The 24,264-nt window shown below is 38.6% G+C and overlaps 1 protein-coding gene across 1 annotated transcript in view; it reads right to left on the bottom strand.

Annotated features, from left to right (window-relative positions):
• The window catches only part of LOC127649052 (protein Wnt-9a-like), a 45,402-nt gene that overhangs the window by 5,129 nt on the left and 16,009 nt on the right, over window positions 1–24,264 (bottom strand). The window contains 2 exon segments of the mRNA XM_052133946.1: window positions 4,142–4,404; window positions 4,719–4,978. Of these exon segments, the coding sequence (XP_051989906.1) occupies window positions 4,142–4,404; window positions 4,719–4,978 (523 nt within the window).

The following is a 24,264-nucleotide window of genomic DNA, read 5'->3' as shown; positions in this document are numbered from 1 at the left end:
TGGACTGCACCAGATTTTCCAGTTCTTGCTGTGAGATGTTACCCCACTCTTCCACCAAGGCACTTGCAAGTTTCTGGACATTTCTGGGGGAATGGCCCTAGCCCTCACCCTCCAATCCAACAGGTCCCAGACGTGCTCAATGGGATTGAGATCAGGGCTCTTCGCTGGCCATGGTAGAACACTGACATTCCTGTCTTGCAGGAAATCATGCACAGAACGAGTATTATGACTCATGCTGGAGGGTCATGTCAGGATGAGCCTGCAGGAAGGGTACCACATGAGGGAGAAGGATGTCTTCCCTGTAACGCACAGCATTGACAATGACAACAAGCTAGGTTCGATGATGCTGTGACACACCACCCCAGACCATGACAGACCCTCCATCTCCAAATCAATCCCGCTCCAGAGTTCAGGCCTCGATATAACATTCATTCCTTTGATGATAAACGTGAGTCCGACCATCACCCCTGGTGAGACAAAACCATGACTCGTCAGTGAAGAGCACTTTTTGCCAGTCCTGTCTGGTCCAGCGAAGGTGGGTTTGTGCCCATAGGTGATATCATTGCCGGTGATGTCTGGTAAGGACCTGCCTTACAAAAGGCCTACAAGCCCTTAGTCCAGCCTCTCTCAGCCATATTGCGAATAGTCTGAGCACTGGATTGTGCGTTCCTGGTGTAACTCGAGAATTTGATGTTGCCATCCTGTTTCTGTCCCACAGGTGTGATATTGGGAAGACCCGATCCTGTGCAGGTGTTGTTACACATGGTCTACCACTGCGAGGATGATCAGCTGTCCTTCCTGTCTCCCTGTAGCAGGCGTCTCACTCATTGCAATTTATTGCCCTGGACACATCTGCAGTCCTCATGCCTCCATGCTAGAGGTCGACCGATTAATTGGCCGATTTTTAGCATTTTTTAACATAATCGGCATCGGCCAATATCCAAGTATATCAAGCCGATTATTAGGCAGGCGCACCTGTGGGCAGCCTAGTGTTGTTGTGGAACACGTGTTCGACGCACGCTCCCCCTAGAGTCATTTTCCAGCAGAGTGAGCAGACCTCATCCAGTGCCTAAGGAAGGAGCTAAGTTCCTTGGAGAAAACAGTAAGGATTAAATTTGTATAACTTCTTTATATTTAATTATACCATGGTCTGGGTGAATACTCGATTTTGATTGGCTGCAGGGTGTCCGTTAAAAAGTGATAGAGGACACCTAGTAAAGTAGTTCTGGTGAAACTGCCTGCCATTCGAAATTAATAAATAAATGCGCTGCCTACAACAGCTGTGAGTAACCATAGCAACAGGCAGTCAAAGTATCCGTTAATAATTTGCTCTATCAAAACAAACGTCTAACATTAGTTAGATATTACATAGCCTACTAATACAACAATGAGCGACTTCGTTATTTCTTTTAACATTTATGGAGAATATGACAACTTTGATGACTGGGATGCTGCTGAAGAAAGAAAAAATTTAAATAAAACGGAGAAACGACACAAAGAGATAACAACGGGAGAACTGAATCAAATAGAAGACGAAAAAGATGAGATCAACACGAAAAAAAATACGAAATGGGCAGTAAATACACTCAGAGACTTTATTGTTCAAAAAGAAATGGACTCCAGCTTTGAAAATTACACCGCTGCTGCTCTGAATGAAACCCTGCGGGAGTTTTACGCAGCTGTCCAGACAACCAAGGCAGGAGGAGAGTACAGCGTTTCAAGCCTAAGGAGCCTGAGAGCCTGTATGAACCGCCATATAAGGGAATTCAATATTATAACTGACACCAGATTCATGACCTGTAATGCTGGCCGACTTTTTCAAATTGCACTATAAATGGAAACGTTGAAATTAATTGTAAATAAAAAAGCTAGCATGTAGGCAAATGACCCTCTCTTTGATCTGATTAATTTATTGCCCTCTATAAGCGCAAATCGCTGGAGCGCAGAACTAATTGTTTTTTTTGTTTGATTATTGTTTGATTAATTGTTTTATGTGTAATAAAAAATAACTATGCCTACCTTTGTGTTTCATGAAAAAAAAAAAAAAACATTTTTGAACCTGAAGGGTTCTACAAGCTGAGCGGACTATAAATATCTCCGGTTGCTAAATAAACCGTCAGGCAAGTTATTATTTGTAAAAACTAGATTTAGCCTAATTAAAATATAAACTAATGTTTTAAAAATGTTTTATTTGGCAAGTGACCATGGTATAAGTGACCTCCGCTGCGCATCGGCCGGTTCACACCTTGCCGTCGTCCATTAAAACCTGACAATGGACACCTCGTCGGGCATTAACCGCTCCGAAACACACCGCAACGAGACAAGCAAAGTATAGGCTACTTTGGGTTTCATGTGCGCATCTAAACGATCAACTATACACAAAAATATGTCTAAATGACCGGCTTGGAGATTCACTTAAACACAGTTTATGTCTTAAATGGACGTAGTTATGGAAATAGTTGGGAGAAAATATGCTGCATCAGGAGTCTATTAGATCTGAACTCGGTCTTAAAGGGGAAGCTGTCTATTAAACATGTGACGATTGAGCCATTACTGCGAATCAAACAACAAAAGGCAAAGAGAAAATCACTTACAGCTCTTGAATGAATAACTTCTGCATTAATAAGCATTAATCTATCTATGATAAACTATGCAGTGTTATTTTACAATTGATTACTAGATTATTAGATTTCTTTTTAGACCACACCTGAACAGTAATGTTAGTAGACCTTCCTGAAATTAAATCACTGTGCTTATATAACGTTTATCTTAAAAAGAACCGTTAAGAATACAGTTAAAGTACCGGATCGATAAGCAGTATCGGTAAGATAGTAATACCATTAAAACCTTAACGATACCCATCCCTAGTTATGCCTGTGCTTCTCTTGGATGCTCTGAATATTGGATTACGTGTCTGGATTGCCCCTTAATTAAAGCTGCATTTGGATCTCAACCTTCGTGTCTCGGAGCAGTTCGTAACACCTGCTTTGTTTATTTAATATATTTGTTATACATTATTTATACAATATGTTTTTCCATTATACATTTTTTATTTAAATGTCAAGTGTTCAATAAATGTATTTGTTGAGAAATTTTGTCTATCTTAAGTAATTATTTGTGTTACATTTTATCTTTCAAATAAAAGGTTCAAATAAGAGGTTAAAAACAAGCACATATCGGCCAAATATCGGCCAAAATAAATCGGCTGCATTAATCGGCCATCGGCCGACCCGGATTTCAAAAGATCGGCATCGGCCTGAAAAAAACAATATCTGTCGACCTCTACTCCATGCAGCATGCCTAATGCACGGTCACGCAGATGAGTAGGGACCCTGGGCATCTTTCTTTAGTTTTTTTCAGAGTCAGTAGAAAGGTCTCTTTAGTGTCCTACGTTTTTATAACTGTGACATTAATTTCCTACCGTCTGTAAGATGTTAGTTTCTTAACGACTGTTCCACAGGTGCAGGTTCATTAATTGTTTATGGTTCATTGGACAAGCATGGAAAACATTGTTTAAACACTTTACAATAAATATCTGTAAAGTTATTTGGATTTTTACAAAATTATCTGTGTGTCCTGAAAAAGGGACGTTTCTTTCTTTGCTGAGTTTATATATATATATATCATTAGTTCATGAAATAACATGAACAAACAATGAACAATTGTATTTTGTATAAATAAAAAATTAACCAATGTTAATAATAAATACTGTAAAAATATATTTTTCCATGGTCCTTTATGATACCCAATTAATTCACTAATGCTAACAAATAGAACCTTATTGTAAACCCTTACGAAATTTGAGAGTTCATGGCAAATTTACCGCAAACTTGCGACAAATTTTCCATTGTTGCCAAAGGTTTGCCGGAGGTTCACCACTACCAGCAAAGAGCTGCACATTTCTGGCAAACATTTACGGTGAATCAAAACCTAATTTGTATGTGAAAATAAAGATCAGCAAATTTGCAGCTAGTTTAGATTTTTTGTAAGGGAATTGTAACTTTCTTACCCAAGAAAATTAAGAAAATGTTACTACATCTTGCTTTTAGAATGTTTCTCTATAAGGATGATTAGTTTAAAAAACTAACCCTAATATACATAATATACAATAGTTTTATTATTTAAAACATTAGAAGCCTACCTTCATTCCTACGTTGCTGTTGTGCATGTCTATCCGGGCGCGGAGATCCTTGTTGGACCTCTTACCCAGAAAGTCTTTGACAAATTTGTTGCTGTACTTGAGGTTGTCTCCACAGCCACCCCACTGCCAGGCCTTTCGGTTCTCCAGGTCTGGAGCCTCGTCACAGGTGCAGCGCTCCATGCGGCCAGCACTGCAGGCTTTGGCCATGGCGTGGGTCAGGCCTGCTGAAGAAATGGCGTAGAGGAACGCCGTCTCCTTGAAGCCTGTGAAGAACATTAACAAATTAGGCTTTGTAAGACTTATTACTTGAAAATGAAATGTAAAGAAATTTCTGTGCCACTAGTGTCAGCAAATGGGAAAAATGTCTGTTTTGAAAACACCCACCCGATACAAAAAAAGAACCTTTCCCCAAACGCATGCCATTGGTTGAGTAAAAGTTGCTATGTCAAGCTGGTTGGGCTCCTCAAATTAACAAAGCAATGTTTGATTGTTTTTAATTGTACTTTAAAAAAAATATAACTTTTTATAATTGTATTTTAGGTTAACAATCTAAATTTGACTTAAGTTATTTGCATACCTCTCTTTAAAATGTTTGCCCTGAAGCGGCCCTCTAAGGTGCAGTTCCACCTCTCAAAACGGAACTGGTACTGGCACTCTAAGGCACTCATGCTGATGGCCTCCATCAGAGTCTCGGCCACACCAGGGTCTCGTCTGCACATTCTGCGCTGTTTCTTCTCCAGCTTGAGTCTATCACACAGCTTGTAGTGCGCCTTGCCCGCCCTTTCGTCTGGCTGTGAGCTCAGTGGCAGAATGGACAGGGGTTCATTACCTGTCAGCCTACAAGAAAGTAAACAAGGAGACAATTAACATCAAAGTCACCCGGGAATCGTTAAAAAAGTCAATCTTTTGATGGAGCTGCATGCATAGTTTAGGGCTAGCGTTATGTTAGTTAAACATGAGAGCAATGAAGAAAAATGAAGTAAGGCAAAGATGCAGAGCTGGACGTGTCCCAAAAAAAGATGAGGAATAAGTTGTTATTTATATATAAATCCTTGTTTTGGTGAATGGTCATACCATTACTGTGCAATAAAATCACTTGTTTCATGGTATAAAGGTGTGGTCACATTAACCTTTGCACTGTGAAAGTCTGCAGGAATTGAAGGCTCAGGCAGATGTAAAGCATGTGTGAAACTAGCAAAAAAACGGATTGCATATCCGCCTGTTTTTATACTGCACTTTATACTTCTGGAGAGTGAAGTTATAAAGAAACTCCCCACTAAAATAATTTCCTTGTGAATTTTCAGTGTAGCTTTGTACAAACCACTGCCCACACAGAGGTCACTGCTGAACAAAACAATTTCCTATTGCGTGTCAAAGTTCACCAAACACGAAATTTGTAGAAAAAGTGTAGATAAATGGCTGATTGAGATGACTAGATTTCGTTCAAGGAATTTCACTGCGCAAAGGCCTTAACATTTTGGATAAACCACCCACCCCAAGCCTAGCTGTTTGCGCACATCCAAGCCATGATTGTAGGTGTTCATGCGGCCAATGCGAGTTCAAGTCTCACTCGTGTCATTTCCTGACCTTGTTTTTCTATAATTTCCCCAACATTTCCTGCCCTATTCACTTTCTTAAGGAATGAAAGTGGCAAAAAGGCAAAACATAAAGAAAGGATTCTCTACTTTTTGAAGGCAGTCTAATAAAGACAAATAAAGGCATTACAAGAGGACAAGAGGAGATGTGACCTGTTAATTCATGAGCTAGTTTCAAACTCATGTCAACCTGCATAAGCACCACAACTCAATTCAATGCATATACATGTATTAGAAACCACTAGGCCATGACTCTCGAATTTTCAAGGTATAAAGCCAAGGCTAGAATATTGGGTTGGGGGGTGGGATGGGGGTTGTACTTGCTTGTTTTGATTTTCCCCTGGAAACTATGCCCCTGTATAATGCAGATACACACATAATGGCTTGCTTCTTTAATGTACAGCTGTGTGTTCATGAGAGAAAGCAGAGTACAGCACAAATCAATAGGAAGCACTGGAGAGGATGTCATATACAGGACATTCTGGTTTCACAGTCACGCATTTTCTTTTCCTAAGATGCTTTCTTTGAAATAACAGGACTGTTCTTAATCAAGTAAAGGTCATTTAAACTGATGAGCTGATAAGCTACGCAAGTTGACCAGTGGGTTGAATAGTTTGTAGTGGCAAGCTTTCAGATAGATATAGATAACAATGATTGTATGGAATATCATATCACAGTTAACTATTCTGAAATTATTTGGGTCCTATGCTCATAAGAGTTATTATATTTTTATAAGCACTCGAAAAATTGCACTTTCGGGTAGGTGTGTGTAAATGTGATATGATACCCTCACAGTCAAGACAAATAAAAACTCTATTGGACTTCCTGCTTTAAAACCACATAATGCAATGAATGAAAGAGCTGGTTTCACCTCAAATTACATTATACAGTATTGGACAAATCCAGCAAGGAAAAATTAATGATGGTGCTTCGGGCACAAATTAGTTTTTTAATGTGCATCTTGTCAGGTCGGTAGCCTGAATTTATGCTAGTTAATGTTCTCAAACATCCAATGCCCCATGGAAAACACAATTGTGGTTTGGAAGTTAATGTTTGTGTGAACCCAAACTCTTCTTTTTACTGTCCAGTTCTTTACATAATTCACCTCCACAATGCTAAAGTGATGTCAGTTGTTGCCAGGACATTGCTATATATTCTTGGTGATTGCTAGGGCATTGCTACTGTAGGTGGTTGCTATTGTTTTTTGGGTGGTTGCTTACTGGCTCAAGTCACCCCATGGCTCTATTATATTCTGGTCCCCAGAAATTCTCTGGTTCTTCAATGAAAGTCTATGGATTTTTTTTTCCAATATCAAAATGTTTTATTACAAACATCAGCAAATAAGCTAACAATGAACCACAAATATAGCCAGCGAGTAAATTTGCAATTATAATTGTTTGGCACATTTCAGTCAATATCTCAAAATGTCATGTTTTAGAAATTGTGTAGGCTGCATATGATGGGCCAGCACCACTTTTGTCAGTTATTTTAGAGCATGCAAACACTCACTGGGTCTGCCGCATAACTGGCGAACATCTAACCAGCATTCTGTGGTTTGTGACGAGGAGAGCTTGGTGTTACTTTCATAGCACATACAGGGGACAAGACTGTCAGCTAATGACCATATTGGTCACACCAATTGACAGCACTGGCAGGGTAGTAGCTCATTATGTGTAATTTCTGGGTTCCTTTTACACATCCAATGAGAGGCAGAGCAATAAATGGATTTGCAAAACTCACGAACACAGTTCCTTCAGCACATATGTTATTGCGGCGAAGTTTATGCCTTTAAATCTGCCACTTCTGTCTTCTAATATAGGTGCTTTCTATTATAAACTACAACCTAGGGTGCTTTTAGATGACATATATCTACAAAGCAGCAGACGTTGACATTAATGACAGCTCTGGAGGTTTTAAGAAGCATTCTGCCCTGATCACTTCAATGTAATTTTTGCTGAGGAAAGCCATGTCAAGAGACCAAGTTCTTGGCACTGAACATTCATTCAGTATATCCAGAGGTTAAAAAAAGAGCTGCCTCGTAAGGAAATCATGACACATGAAATCTGATGTTTATTCAGTTGCTCAAAGATGAAAATCCACTTTTATTCAGGACTTACCGCCAGGCTTGTTGTAAGACCTGCTTGACAAAATGGGGGGTTTCAGGAGTAATTTCAAGTGCTATTCCCTGCAAAGTCTCGCTTTTCCCAGCAATCTTTCAAGAAAATTTGTGGGGAATTCAGCAATGACCTCAAGGTTCTCAGCCACTTTATGTATATTGTAGCACACTAACATACTAATACTAGAGACTTTGTAGTGTCGGGAAACCTTCTTTGAAAACGTAGTCAAGCTAAAATTTCAACTAGATGAACTAGTCGAGCCACACTTTGGAAACACTGCAAGCTACTAACAATATACAAGTACATGTACAGTACATGTTTAACTAAGTCAACACATAGTAATGAAAAAAAGCATTTCACTACATATTTCGGTATACAATAGAAAACATCCGTAATATTGCACCACGCAGGGACTCGAATTGGTGAACTATATTTCTGGTTTTTTTCCCAACAAACCAATTAATTACAATTAATCAAACTTTTTAACACTACACTATTCGAGAGAGAGAGAGAGAGAGAGAGAGGGACCATTTAGGAGAGGTCAGATTGCTGGGCTGTAAAGTTGTATGCGTAATACATCATCTCATAGACTCACGTTATGTTACGTTTTACATTTTCCTGGTGAAATAAACACTAGAAGTTCTAAAACAACAATTTGTGTTTTCTTTCAAGTACAACAGCGGATTATCAGTTCTTAAACACTTACTTTTTGCCCTGCTCCTTACACAATGCTATCTTGGGGCATTAAAACACTTTTATTTTCGCACATGACTTGTAAGGCAATACATTTTACGAGTTCCAGGCAAATTTGCCGCAAATTTCGCCACTGATTATATTCACGTGCAAATGAACTTTGCGGCGAACTTGCAGCAAATTGTTCATTGTTGCCAAAGGTTTGCTGCAGGTTCACCACTACCGGTGAAGACCTTTGAACTTCTGGCAAACATTTGCAGTGAATCACAAGCTCATTTGCATGTAAAAATAATGAGTGGCAAATTTGCAGAAAGTTTGCCATGAACTCTTGATTTTTGTAAGGGTTACATAACCAAATACATTTACAAGCTTGTTCCAGCACCATCAAATTGCAAGGTAGCTCAAGTGATAGAGAGTTGCACTTGCAATGCAAAGGACTGGGTTACAAATTTGGGCAATTGTGTTTTTCAAGTCACATTTGCTTTGTATGACACTATAGGTTAGGTTTAGGTTTATAATTGAGGGTAGGTAGGTAGAGCCCAAGCCTGTTTGGGAGAACATTTAACTTGCATTTAGGGCCACTCAGTGGACATTTTTACCTCTGAACTGCCACGATATATGCAAGGAACCCCTTAACCAGGCTTGCAATACAATGTAAAGTAAAAAACAGCAATCAGTGTTATGTTGTCTACTTGCAAATTGAAAATAAACTTGTTCCTTGAAAAGCTAGACAGTTCTGAAAAAAGCTAATCTTCTGTAACGCTACCCAGATAGCACACGTACATCTCCGAGATGTCTGTTTTAGATCTTTTCATCTACAAAGCATGCATTTCTTAATGACATCTGCTAAAAATCATAAAAAGATACAAACATTCTTCATCATAAATGTCTCAAAGACATCTACTGAATGTCTTATTGACATCCGAGAGGAAACGTCTTTTAGACGTATTACAGATGAGCAAACAACTTAAAAAATACATCTTCTTGATTTAAACACACACATCAAATAAACGTCTTATTTGATGTGTGTGTTTAAATCGATCAGGGTACTAAAAATGTTTTGTTAAGTCAGTAGCATCTCTTCTTTCAGTTCTTTTCAGTTAGTTCCAACACTGACACTTACTTCATGGTCACCATTGTTGTTCTCTGTACCACCTAGTAAGGTGAGGTAATGGCTAATTTTGAGGCCTATGCCAAAACACTGTCTTACCCTATTTCTCACCGTAGCTAGAGCAAAGACCTCTCAAAAAAGGAGGCATTTTGGTTGTTTAAATAATTTGCTCTCAAGAAACCGTAACTGCATAATCCAATTAGGACATTAGACATGCTTGTGGCTGCAATGTGTGATCCTGTAATATGCTGGCTAACAGCGAGACCTCCCTCAACATGTATCACACTCTGGGGTTCTCTCGAAATGGCATAAAGGAATGTTCAATTCCTTAGCAAAGTGTTTCTTTCCAACCAACCTACATCCTCGTCTGGTCTGGTCATAAGTTGTACTTTCAGTTTCTTCTACAGTGTATAGATAAAACAGAAATGACGGCACAAAGCAAATGAAACCTCAACGAAGCAATCAAGTGCAAGGAATTACAGCAGTTTACAGGAAAAAAAAATTAAAAATGAATTATGCAAGTGGTTATTGGAGACAAGCGTACATAGTCTACAAAATTAATTCCATGTTCTAAAGGGGAATTCTGAAGACATAACACAGATTTAAACAGGTGGCTGCAAATGTCTGTGAGACATTTCCCTTGGGATCCCTGACAAGGCATGAGTTCATGCAACTAGCCAGCATGTTTAAGTGAACACAATCACAATCTTTGTGAGCTGAAGCTAGGTGTAAGGAATCTGTTAGCAGCAGTAATTTGACATCTATTGACAAACTGTGAAACAGAAATTAGGCAAGCAAAGACTTGCAAAAACGTCTTTACAACACCCATGTCCATAGCTTATTTAATCGTGAGAGTTTATCCCTTTGCAACACAGCCACATTTAACCTAAATAATGAATTAGGTCATCTATGTAATGTAACCTAAAATTGATTCTAATCAACAACATATTTATATGATGATTTCAATCAATCACATTAAGTGCCACACTCTCTCAGCTATAAAAGACGTACAAAGTGATTACACAAAGTGAAGCTGCTACCTTTACAATGGACGTATTTATCGTGGTTGTATTGATTTATTTAAAAGAATTCCAAATGTAAGTACCTGAAATTTTGGTGACATTGTTGTATGAGGCCGGAAGCATATTTTGCGAGAGTGCATGCCTGAATGCAAGTGCTTTTGCATTTAACTATATTTAGCTATGCACTTCTAACTACTCAAGCTCGATTTCATGCGTTATCGTGTTCCAAAATATGTCAAATGCCAATTACAATGCAATGCAAATATGTTGTTTAATGACACACACATTAGAAGGTAACTCTATTGCCCCCTTGAGTACTAAGGTTTGCTACAGCCAGAGCAACGCAATAGCAAACATTAAGTTAAAATGTTCAACGGGATTGTAATGCATTTGCCAAACATTCGTTGCTGTGTTTGCGTACTTGTGCAAAGCATGTTTCTGGCTTATTGCAAGTCACAGATTACTTATTATTATTTACAGACTCAGATCATTTTGCTCTGAAAGCCTTAGTAAAACTCAGGAATTAACAGCATTCACCCCTCAATCCTTTAAAACCCCCTAAGTCATTATCAGCCAATAACATACATACCAGTGGTATGTTGGGCTGTAAGATCTCAGAAACTAATGACAAACTGAAAGGCCTCACAGAAACAAAAGAGAAATTTCATGTCATTCATCTGAGAAGGCTTTGAGACGTGCTTCTATCTGCAAAACAAAAGCTACTATGGAACTGGAGAGATGCCAGAGATACTGAGCTCCACTAATCCCTGGGCTACTGGCGATGGCTTACAGCCCAGTATTTTTAGCCTTTTACCCAGAGTGCTATAGGGCAAGCCTGGATGTGTGAGAATGGAGAGCATTCAAATATTCAGGCTTTTGAAAGATGAAGTCACCACAGCTATGTGTGAGCTTTTATCTGTTCTCCAAAACTATATAGATTTGATAGACAGCCCTATTGCTTACAGTGTCTACATCAATATAGACTAGCAATAAATCTTACATTTAAGTTTAGAGATGAAAATGAAAATTCTGTATTTACGCACCCTCATGTCATTTCAAATCTGTATACCCTCACCCCCCAATGAGGAATCCATTTTTACTTGATTTTTTTTTTTTACATATAAGAGGTCATTGTGCTATAAAAACAATAAGATTCAGAACTCAAAACTTTCTCCTTACAGCAAAATGAGCATTTTGTTGAAAGCAAGTGGCCAAAACGACATTCTTCCACATTGTGATTTCACACTGTGGTAGACATCTGACCACAATAACACATGAACACCTACTTTACCTTATCACTTCTGTGGAAAATGATAATGTTTTACAAATCTATGACTGTTTTTTGTGAAAAAAAACTTTACTAATATTATATGTGATAAGATTGCATCATAAGTACTATTTAAGTAACAGAGCTTAGTTCTGACCTTGTGATAAGTAATATAATCTGTAACACTTGCCTATTGCTTGATCTAATTGTTTAAATTGTGTGTTCCTCATAACAGACATTGTAGTACAATACCTAATGGCAAACATCAGCATTCAGACTATTCTAAATCATTGTGTGCATGTCAACATGGCAGTGAGTGATGCCATTCGTCAAATCCCTACAGGCTGTCATTGCTGTCGAGGCTGACTCCATTCATCAATACTCATGCCCGGGAGCTACATTAAGGTCTTCTTGTCATCAGAATAGGTGAAGAATATTTCTAGTTTTGAGGCCCTGAAAGCTGAGCTGGCAGCCTATTTTAGCATGACAACAATAGGGAAGAGTAAATGATGAGGTCACGAACCAGGCATGCTCAATGCTACTACTAGTGCTATAACTTCCCACAGAGTTTGGTTTAACCCTACTCTAACACACCTGCCTGTCATATCCAAGAGAACTCGAAGACCTTGACTAGCTAGTTCAGGTGAGCTTGATTAGAATTGGAGCTAAACATTTCAGGAATGTAGGGTTGTGTCTAAATGTTAAACCTTGTTCTGTGAAACTCTTGAGATTCACATTTGCTGCTATCAAGGTTGGGGTTGGCTTAAGGTCAGGGTATTGTAGGGTTGCTGTGGGACAATAAATAAACACAGTGTATGAATGTCACATGTGAATCTTGTGAGACTTTTTGCAGAGTGAGGGATATCATCTAGACAAGACCTAGAAATAGATCTAAAAGTAGATCCCCAAGAACAGGACTGAGCACCCTTGTCCTAAACTGTTGTCTGTTGAAGTTCATGATAAAAAGAGTTTATATCATCAACTGCCATACAAAACTAGATTTCCAGGTCCTATACCAATAAATTAATAGCTTCCGAACTCGAAACCAAGATTCAGCCCCATACAATTACATTTAGGGTACTTCACACTTGGTTCGATTGCGCCATCAACGCGAGTACAAGCAGTAGCTGTTTACCACTGTTCCAACTCCAGAAGACGTCTTCTGTTTTAAGTTAAGTATTAAAGTTTGTCTCTTTGGATTTACCACGAAAACTTTCCATGCACAGAAGGACACTTGTGTTTGTCTTCCGCGGTTGCACTGAATGTGCAATGATGTGATGAATATTTGCGTTTGTCTGTTGCAAGCCCGTGGATATGTTGAAAGAGGTGTGAAGAGTGTGAGCTGCTCTCTGAATGGAGAGCTTGTGTTTATTTGGACACAAGCATGTATGAGAAATACATCATACCACAAAAACTGTGATCGCGAGCCTGCAAGGACGCATATTATACGTCATCACAAGCGGTTCACTTCCGTGATTTGGTACAATTGCATTCATATCAGCAGCGACCCATACAAGAGTTCACATGAACTGTACCCCAGGCCACCTATTCAAGCAGACCTGGGACTGGATCGCAGGTGCGCAGCCAAGTTCGGAAAACAGCGTTCACATCATACAAACAAAACTAACTTTATGTAATTTGACCCTGGGTGCACACCAAAAGTGCTAGAGTGAAAGCACCCTTACTCAACAATGGTGTGAGTTTGGGGCGTGACTATCCCGTTAGTTAGAATAACAGCAGACGGATTCGTTTTCAGGAAAGCTGTTTAAAAAGAATGTATACTTTTGAAATGTAGTTTAGTTTTGTGCCGCTAGTGGCACAGAAATTATTCACTTTAGCTTTAACACATTTCTGATAAATTAAACTATTGGGAAACAAATGTGTCAGAAACAGCTGCATTCTCAAAACATAATAAACTATTCTATATCTCAGCTATTGGAGTTACATCACCTATACATTCTCAACACACCTATACTCCTCCCACATACTATACATGAACAATCTTATGCTGTAACTAGTTACTAATTTTGAGCAGCAGTGCGAGCCTGAAAAGATAAATCACAAATTATATTTCTTTAATGATAATATCTACATTTTTCTCATTGACCGTAATGAGAATAAATTGTAAGCAAATGTCAACATGATCACATCGGAAATCGACATGATACTTCAAATTTCATGCACCCTGAAATCAGCCCCATTCAGCAAAATTACTGACAAGTGATATCCCCCATTAGACATTTTTTGCATTAATGTAATTGTAAAAACATTTCCCTCTAACATTACTGATTACTGGAAAACCAGAAAGTAATTAAATTTACATAAAACAACGGTGAGTACGATTTGAAAGTTGCATTTTTGCTCTAAAATTACGTTTTTATTCCACTGATGGTTATGTTGAATGTCACATAATTTACAACTAAAAATACAACTCACTTTTGATGCCACCCTGTGGACATTTCAACGGGACGCTGGAGCTTGCACGGACGTTCAACAGCACTTCCAGCTTTGGCCACTGGTGGCAGTGATTTGAATTTCTGTAAGCACAGACTGACTTTCAACCTATTGTTGCCGATTTCATAGTGTGATCAGTCTGCAAATGTACACTTTTGCTAGGTCTACTGCTTCTTCAGAGACTTCTGAAAAGATCACATGTGTCTCCTATAGTTTCAACAAAACTCAAACAAAAGATTTGCCAAGATACCAATTTCTGCATTCAGAGAAATCAGAGATTTTAATATGAACTCAAACATTTATCAAACAAGTCCTTGCAAGACCAAATTATCTAAACTATGCCATCCACATTAGTTTTATTGCTCTATTCATACTGTATCTAAACAATTGTCTCATTTGTGTAATTTTTTTTTTTCGTAAACAAATCTGACACATAAATGAGACATAGTTGAGAACTACACTGGGTATCTTAAACTATAAAAAAGCATCCATTGAGCGATAACATTTTCCTCTCTGCTTTTTATCGGGATTTCTACTTTTGTTCTCAGCTGTTCATTTGCAGCAACAGATTCTGACAGCACTGTTGTGTTATCTGTTGGGTTGTGTTAGTCTTTCCACTTTTCCCATCGCACTCTCTTTGCCGTATTCTCACTGGAGTATTTTTGCAGCGCTATCATTCAGTGCTCTTGGGCTTGTTTGGCCCTTTTTTTATTACTGTCAGCACTTCATATTACCCGTGACATTACCGTCATATGGATTTTCCATGGTGAGGGCTGAACTAAAATGGTCCATTACACACTCTGGAGGTTCTTGCCAGGTTCCTTATAGTTGTTGTTTATTCAAAAGTCTGTTGTTTGTTTCTTCAACGTATTTAGGTAGCTTAGTTCTGACCTTGTGATAAAGCTTTCATGACATTTAAAATGTCGTTAGAGAACTGTTAAGTAATGGGTGAGCAACCATAATAGACTTCAAGGATGACACAAGGAAAGCCACACACATACAGTACAGTGTACCGCACAAAAGACTCCATTCACTGATGTGTACACATTATTTGATGATAATTAAAGTCAACATGGAACAGCTTTTGCAACCCTATTTACCTTCCTGGGCCAATTTATTCTTAGTCAGTTCATGTGCCATAGTTGATCAGATTGCTATCCAATAAGGTATGCACATTACATTTACACTTGGCCACCTACAGTAAATGTTTCTCTGCAAAATGTATATAAATGACCTACTTTTCCTGCTCTATATGCAAATATAACTGTAATTTCTGCGACATTTCCAATGCAAGGTGTGGCGGAACAACCTGTCGCCATCGTTCCCCCTTGTCTTGGGGCAGTCCTTCAGCCAGGTCCACAACAGGAGTTGGGCATGAGAAGAGAAGAGGCACATAATTAATAAGCCTTGTTTGGGCAGCCGGGGGAATGAGGAACACCTGATTGTGTGTTTTGCCTCATCACCACTGCCGCATGAACGTAAAGCATGCCTCCTCTCAGGGAGCCTGCTTCTATTCTCCAAGTTTGGAACACCATTCCCCGTAGACTAGATTCTATGTTTCATATTTTTTATTAAGCAACTTACGAGGCTCGACACCACACTCACTGTGTCTGTCTCTTGCTCACCCTGCCACAAAGGCAACGCAATTTTGCTGTTTCAGAGATAATTTTGTTTACCTGTATATCCGTGTTTGCTCCATATTGCACTGGGTCTCGTCTTGTATGTGTAGCAAACCACCTCCAGAGTTTTGAGTGATCAGATTGCTATCTATCTCAAAAGCTTCTGGGCAGGCATTTACACAAGGTGTTTTCTTGATCAGTCTTGTTCAAGGTCTGTGCGTTAAGAAAGTAAATAGGTTACATTTTGATTTTATGTTTACTTGAACAAGCATATAGTGTTTAATAAGAACCCTAAGCATTTACTAGGTCCAATCTAAGAGCTACTTCTCATCAACAGCTTATGACAAATGAATGGCAGTCTATTCACAAGCTAAAGGTCATGACCTATCTGTCAAACTGCTCTTCTCATGCACCATAACAGCAAGTGTTGCATGTTAGGTATGTAAATGTTTGGCTCATTTGCAACATGATGTCTGAAGTAAAGCGATCACTTGGGAAAAGAGATGGATCTTCTAGAATAGTAAAGGTCAGCAGATAACATTTAAACCTGTTGTTGCTTTGAGTGTGGGAGAGAGATTATGGAAAACAGATGTGAAGAAATACAGCATAACTAATTACTGTACACTCTCAATTTTACAGCGCATCACCCACAGGCAGCACTGGGGAATATATACTTGAGGTTAGGGCTAGGTTATTTATCAGATATTCATAATCTATCTGTAATTATTTTGCTGGTGATTTTTAATTTAGCAACATCGTGTATATCACAAAGATTTGAATGCGATTTTTATTTGGACATTAAAGGGTTAGTTAACCCAAAAATCAACATTCTGTCCTCATCTTGTTCCAAACCCAAATAGTTTTATTTCTCCTGTGGAACGAAAGAGGAGACATCTGAAGAACGTTGACACTGCTCTTTTTCCATGCAATGAAAGTGAACAGGAAATTAGGAAGTCAGTCCCTAACACTGTTCCTAACATCTCCTTTCCATGAAGGAAAGTCAGGTTTGCAACAACATGTGTGTGAATAAAAGATTACAGAATTGTCCTTTTTTAATGTGAACAATCCTGTTCAATTTCCTTTAGAATAGTGTCACACAAAACCTCAAAATGAGTATGTCTGTTACGAATGGAGGCAGCGAAGGCAGACGAGGAGAGCGGATCTAAGTGCAGACTTACTTTATTGGAACAGACAAACCAATAAACACAAAGGAAAACCCTCAATGGGGAAATAAACATAAAACTGGGAACTCGGGCAGGGAACACATACCAGGCATGACAACATTCAACGATTGACAGTGACGAAACAAACAAACAGGGTTTAAATACATGGACATAGGAAGACAGGAACCAATGAACAAACAGAACTCAAACAAGATAACAAGGGGATAAACAGAAACCAGTGGCAAATTAACGAGGGCTGGTGAAAACAATGAACGGAGAACACGAACGCTAACAGGGAGACTGTGGAGCTACAAAAGGGACAAAAGTGAGAACTAAGGAATTACAAAAGTGACAAAAATGGTAAACAAAGGGCAACGGTGAAACAAGACGAGGTATGCCTAACAATGAGAGTTAGGACAGTTATTTTAATAGCATCTCTGATTTAAAGTTCAGAGTTGGGAAAGTTTAGAGTTGGTAAGTTTGATTAATTTCTCTTTGATTCAGTTCAAACTGTCCATTTTAAAGAATCAATTCCAATTTATGACGGACTCTGAATGATTCATTTTTATTTGTATAGCGCTTCTCACAAAACACAAGAAAATCCTCATTAAATCATGTCTTAAAATTATTTGCCTTAAGGCTCCCAGTGAGCAAGCCGAAGGCGACTGTGGCAAGGAACACAAAACTCCATAAGATGTTGGTTAATGGAGAAAAATAACCTTGGGAGAAACCAGACTCTCTGTGGGGGCCAGTTCCCCTCTGGGTAACAGCATGAATAATGGCAATATAAAGTTAGCTTAATGTAATACAAGTCATATGATAATTGAGCATGTAGATTTTTGGTGGTTGTTTTAAAATAAAGGATATTGATTGAACTGTAAAATGAATGATTCAGTGTCTTTGAAGTCCATCCTGAATTGACTGCGGAAGTACATGTACTGTAGATGCAGTCCTTAGTGTCATTGCGGTCATTGTGTCATTGCTGAAAGATAATATAGGTTTTTTTTTAGCTAGCCCTACTTACAGTATATGGAACAAATGATATTTAAACAAATAAAGTACTACTATTAAATACTTTAGCTGATTTTTGTCTTTATGTGAGCACTTAAGTAGGTTTGAAACCACAACACAGTCATACAAAACGTCACTGCTATGGTTGCACCACAATAACAAGTGCTCGATGTGCACACACACACACACACACACACACACACACACACACACACACACACACACACACACACACACACACACACACACACACACACACACACACACACACACACACACACACTAAGCTGAAGTAGCGTAGAGAGACAGTTAACACTCCTAGACTAAGTTAACACGTCTCCATTGCGTTTGGGCTTGCTGGTTGTGTGGTCTCCCGGCTAGCAGGTCAGGGTCCCCAACAGGGCAATTACTCCAACTGCATGCCAATCATTCCCCCCAGCTTTTGACCCCAAACAAAGCCTTTTCTCAGACAACCCCCCCCAAAAAAAGACAGATGTGGAGAGAAGTGTGAGTTACTCACATAAGCCAAACAAAAACCTTCGAGGAGTCCATTCACGTTTCTGTCTTGGCTTGGAAATAGTGGTCAACCAATATGTTTTTATTTTTATTTTTATTTTTTATTTTTTTTTAATGGCCGATACCGATATCCAGAGAGCAGGTTGGCCAATAGTCCAATACAATGCCGATATATAACAATTTAATATAGTGAATAAAAAACATAAAATTACAAAAAAAAACCTCTTATTTAGCACTATATTTACCCAATATTGTATTTTAAATGGTAGATAGAATTTTCTTCTGATTTCTGTTTAGTCAATTTATTTATTTTTTATTTGCACATGAAGAAATTGTTAATTTATTAGGAAGGACGTAACAGTACTCACAGTAGTCCAGCCACTGGCGACCTGCAGCGACAAAGTCGCTGGCAGTGTGAATGCAGCTTTAGCAATCGTTCTCTAAAAAAATTACAGAATCACACCAATTGTATATACAGTGCATAGTGAAGTATGCATACTTCTTGCTTGGAAGTATTTATTACTATTTAGCAGAGACTTTTACTATTTTTTTTTTTATTTTTACTATTTTTACTATTTAGCCACTTTTAAAATGAATGGGAAAAATTAGAATGCCCAACTGCATACAACAGTCATCAGATAGGAAATATATAGGAAGTCCCACCTTACAGGTAAAAGAGCCAATCTGCCTGTCTGTCAATCAACTCGAAAACGTGCATGCGGTATTAGCTATAAAAGATGGAAAATTAAAACATTTGGCGTAATCTGAGGTAAAGAATCACCATTTATGATACCAGTGTTGGCAGATTTAACTGCTGATTTAAAATATGTTCTTTGATCGTATCTTGACCAACCGTTTTGGAGATTTTGGTGTTTCTCCATTCAAGTTGATAGGAGCTGCACTTTCATGACTGGAAATAGCCTCCCGAGGGCATTCCAAACATGGCCGACAGTGGAGTGACTTTAGAAAGACATTGGTTGCACTCACGTGCACGTGTATATCCAGCGCGAGCAGCAATCACCTAACAGTTTAAACGGCCTGGATCGCCTGCTTGGATTGTCGTCGTGATTTGTGAATCAGAGGAACTTATGATCCTGATCCTGAAGCTTACATTCTGGCTGATAGAATACACTCTTCAGAGAAAGACATTAGATGAGCGCGCAGCGGGAAGAAAACGCTGGATTTTCATGAGGTTTGTGAATAATATCTGTTTAAACAAGATATCTGCATATTTGCAGATGGTATATAATAGAAGTTTTATTTATATTTGCCTTTTATCATTAGAAAAGTTAAAGGGGAACTGTTGAGAAGAGACTGTTAGAATGCATGCTTCAGAGGAAGATATATGAGCGCTCCACATGATGCTGAAGTTGTGTGAGGTTGGTTTATTACATCTGTTTAAATGAGATATGTGCATATTTGCAGACGTATATGATATTAGTTTGATTGATATTTCAATTTATTTCATTAGACAAGACAGTTAAAGGTTACAGGGAATTGTTGAGGAGAGACAGGGAGAATGATACAGGCAAGCACTTTAACATTATGAGCTCAAACGTGTCTGCTGAGGCTCTGATATGCAAACCGTTTAAATGACACAGTGTTGCACACCGGTCTATTATTGTAGTAACATGATGGCATGTAACAACAAATGAACTGAGACTGGTCGTTTACATGTCTCAGTCGCTTCACATGCAAGCAGACTATTCTCAGTGCTCTCAAGAAACAAATCATCAAAAGGGGAAAATGTATTGGCCGATGCGATAATTAAAAAAGTCTGAATATTGTCCAATTTATCGGCTTCAGCGGTATATCAGTAGACCACTACTTGGAATGCACCTCTTCAATTCTCTGGACAAAAACATGGCAATCATAGCCAGATCTCAGCAGATGTGTTGGCAACATGGATATAATGTTAGTTCATGATGATGGTTCAACTAGAGTGTTTCAAGAATGACATTTAACACACCACTATGAATATGACCCACGTATGTTAAAGAAATTATTTAAATAATAAGCAAGAGCTAAACGCCGAAAATCTCGTAAGTATCAACCTAATTAATCTGTGGCCTTGTTGGCCCCCGCTGTCACTAGATAACCACTACTTCTCTCTCCATGAGGTCTAAAACCTGATCTCGTCTAAACACTGTGTACACAACTCTGACTTCTCTGACTTCCACTCCAGGAGTAAAAGAATACCAAAGGATACCAGAAAAACACCACCTTAAGGGGTCAAATTAAACCTGCTCCTTCAGGGGCAAAAGATCCCCTCCTCCAATGGTAGAATAACCACCTCCTCCTCCTGGGATAGAAGTTAATTTCTCCTCCAGGGGCAGAGAGACACCTTCTCTAGGGGCAGAGGATCAACTCCTCATCCAGGGGCAGAATAACAAGTCCTCCAGAGGCAGAAGAACATCCTCCAGAGGTAGAAGATAACTTCATTCTCCAGTTGCAGAAGAATTCCTCCATGTACAGAAGAGCACATCCTTCTCCATTAACAGAGGAGCTCCTCCATGTCCAAGGCAGAAGGCCACCTCCTTCCCCACAGTGGTAGAAGAACACCTTCTCCAGGGGCAGAAGATCACCTCCTCCTCCTCCAGGTTCAGAAGAACACCTCTTCCATGGGCAGAAGAAAAACCTCCACCAGTCTTAGAAGAGCACCTCCTCATCCATGGGCATAAGAAAAATCTCCTCCAGTCATAAAAGAATACCTCCTCATCCAGGGCAAAATATCATCTCCTTCAGTGGAAGAAGTGCACCTCCTCTTCCAGAGAGCTGGATGAACTTCAAGCTGTGGTGCAAGTATCCCATCTAGATTTTGGCTGGCTTGGACCAGCAGGAATGCAAGCAAAAGCAGTAGTAAAAGCTTGTTTTACATCTTTCTACCCCCCAACACTTAAGTCAAATAATCCTAATGACTCCCTTCATAATAATCATGCTTGAGCAAATGTTTGCATGAGGGGTGCGATTAGCACAGCAGGTCACTGATTAATGCTAATTCGAATTTGACAGGGGTTATATCGTAAGACTTGTGTTTATTTGTTTATGAGTTTTTTAATTGTCAGCAGTTGTGAATGAAACACTATTAAATGGCTGAGTGTACAGGTGAAATGTATTATGTCAAGACAGCGGGTGTGTATTTACAGTGCATTCAGAAAGTATTCAGACCCCTTAATTTTTTCACATTTTGTTATGTTGCTGCCTTTTGATAAAACGATTTAAATTACTTTTTTCACTTCAATCTACACTCCATACCCCATAATGACAAAGTAAAAAACTGTTTTTTTTTTTATAACTTTGCAAATGTATTAAAAAGAAAAAACTTATCACATTAAAAATATCACATTGACATAAGTATTCAGACCCTTTGCTATGACACTTGAATTGAATGATTGGGAAAGGCACACACCTGTCTATATAAGGTATCACATCTGAAAATGTATATCAGAGTAAAAACCAATCCGTTGTTTTTCAGAGGCAGGGACTGGGGTACTGTTCAAAGTTGAAGGAAAGCTGTATGCAGCAAAATACAGAGATATCCTTAATGAAAACCTGGTCCAGAGCACTCAGGACCTCAGACTGGGCCAAATGTTCACCTTACAACAGGACAATGACCCTAAGCTCACAGCCAAGACAACGCAAGAGTGGTTTAAGGACAACTCTGTGAATGTATTTGAGCAGTCAGAGCCCGACTTGAACCCAATCAAGCATCTCTGGAGACCTGAAAATGTCTGTCCACCGATGGTCCCCATCCAACCTGACATAGCTTGAGAGCATTTGCAGAGAAGAATGGCAGAAAATCCCCAAGTCCAGGTGTGCAAAACTTGTTGCATCATACCGAAACAGACTGAAGTACTGAGTTAAGGGTCTGAATACTTATGTCAATGTGATATTTCAGTTTATTCTTTTTAATACCTTTGCAAAATTATCAAAAACAGTTTTTTGTTTTGTCATTATGGGGTATGGAGTATAGATTGATGTGAAAAATTTTTATAATTTAAAGCATTTTAGCATAAGGCTACAACATAACACAATATGAAAAACATGAAGGGGTTCAAATACATTCTGAATGCACTGTATAACAAGTTCCAAACAGAAATTTTATATTTTGGTCATTTTCTAGCAGATATAATTTATGCTATGAGCAGACAGGTATTAAAATTTAAGGTCCAATTCAAGAAGTTGCCTAAATGTGCATTCTGCGTTGTGCCCTCACTGCAGTAAAACTTCATCCATGAAAGTGTCAAAGTATAACAATATTACACAAACATTTTCCTTCTCTGAAAAACTGGGAGTATAAAACACAAGGAAAAGTGATCAAAGAAACATAGAACCCATATATAACTATGACTAAGTATTAAAATAATTTAACCAAAAGTCACAATTTATTTTAATGGCTAGATCAATTACAAACATCTGAGAAAGTGCCTGACTGAGACCTGTACATGTTTCAGTAAAATGTATGAAACAAATTCGACATAAAGCAGCATAGACTTTGCAAGAATTCCCAAGAATAGCATATTTTTACTTTAACTTATCAACTTAATACATGTCAAAGTACAAAGTTGCTGTCTACTTATGTACAGCAGGGGTCTTAAACTCAAATGACCTTAGGGCCACTAGCTAGGTGGTGTTCTTCATCATGTATATCTATATACAGACATTGGAACAATTAGCTTACAACTTTTGGCGGTTGTGAGCACAAAGGCTTGTGATCAAATAGGCTACAATTTTGCATTATATTCATGTTTCATGTATAAATCAATGTGGGAAAATCTATACAGTTGCCCTAAAGTATCTACTGTAAATGTCTTTGAATTGTACAGTGACATTCATTTTAAAGAAACGTAGTACCCATAAAACACTATACGAGACATATTATTTTTCTTAGTTGAATGATGGAACATTTTGTTAATGTGATGAAAAACACCTGTGGTTACTCTGCTGGAATACCTTTGTGAACTTGAGGGGGAAATGACTTTATACATCCACTAAAACCACCTACAGACCCAGCTTAAAAGTAATTGCAAAAAAAGTGAAGTTAGTTCTGAGAAAAACACAAGCATCATTTGTTTAAAGATGCCACTTGATATATTGTTTTCTAATGCAATTAAACCCATACATTTTAAGAGTGCTTTAAGTGTCCAAAAGTGAACATATATATTTAGTGCTTTGAGAACCCTGATGTATCGACCTCTGCCCTAACCACTCCAATGGTCTATGAGATCACCAGGAAATTGTCTGCCTTGCTAGAAAAAGCATTCCCAAATAGCAAGAAGATGATGGATTGTCTACCATTGACAAACTCTTTTACAGTCCGGAGGGAAAGAGTCACATGACGGCAACAGTTGAGTGACACACACAGGATGTGAACAAGTCATCATGACCTTTAGAGTCACTCTTAATGGCACATGTTCTCTGGATTCCTAACACCAGTTCACATACACAATGTCAGAGAGTTTGAGAAATATCATGTTAAAAAAAATTACTGGTTTGTTCAAGACTCAACTGAACACACCAAAACCCATAACATGGAAATTACAGACATGCGCACA

The sequence above is a fragment of the Xyrauchen texanus genome, chromosome 9 (assembly GCF_025860055.1).
Source record: "Xyrauchen texanus isolate HMW12.3.18 chromosome 9, RBS_HiC_50CHRs, whole genome shotgun sequence".
Classification (NCBI taxonomy): domain Eukaryota; kingdom Metazoa; phylum Chordata; class Actinopteri; order Cypriniformes; family Catostomidae; genus Xyrauchen; species Xyrauchen texanus.
Note: the sequence above shows the minus strand (reverse complement) of the source record. Positions and strands in the feature narration are given on the sequence as shown.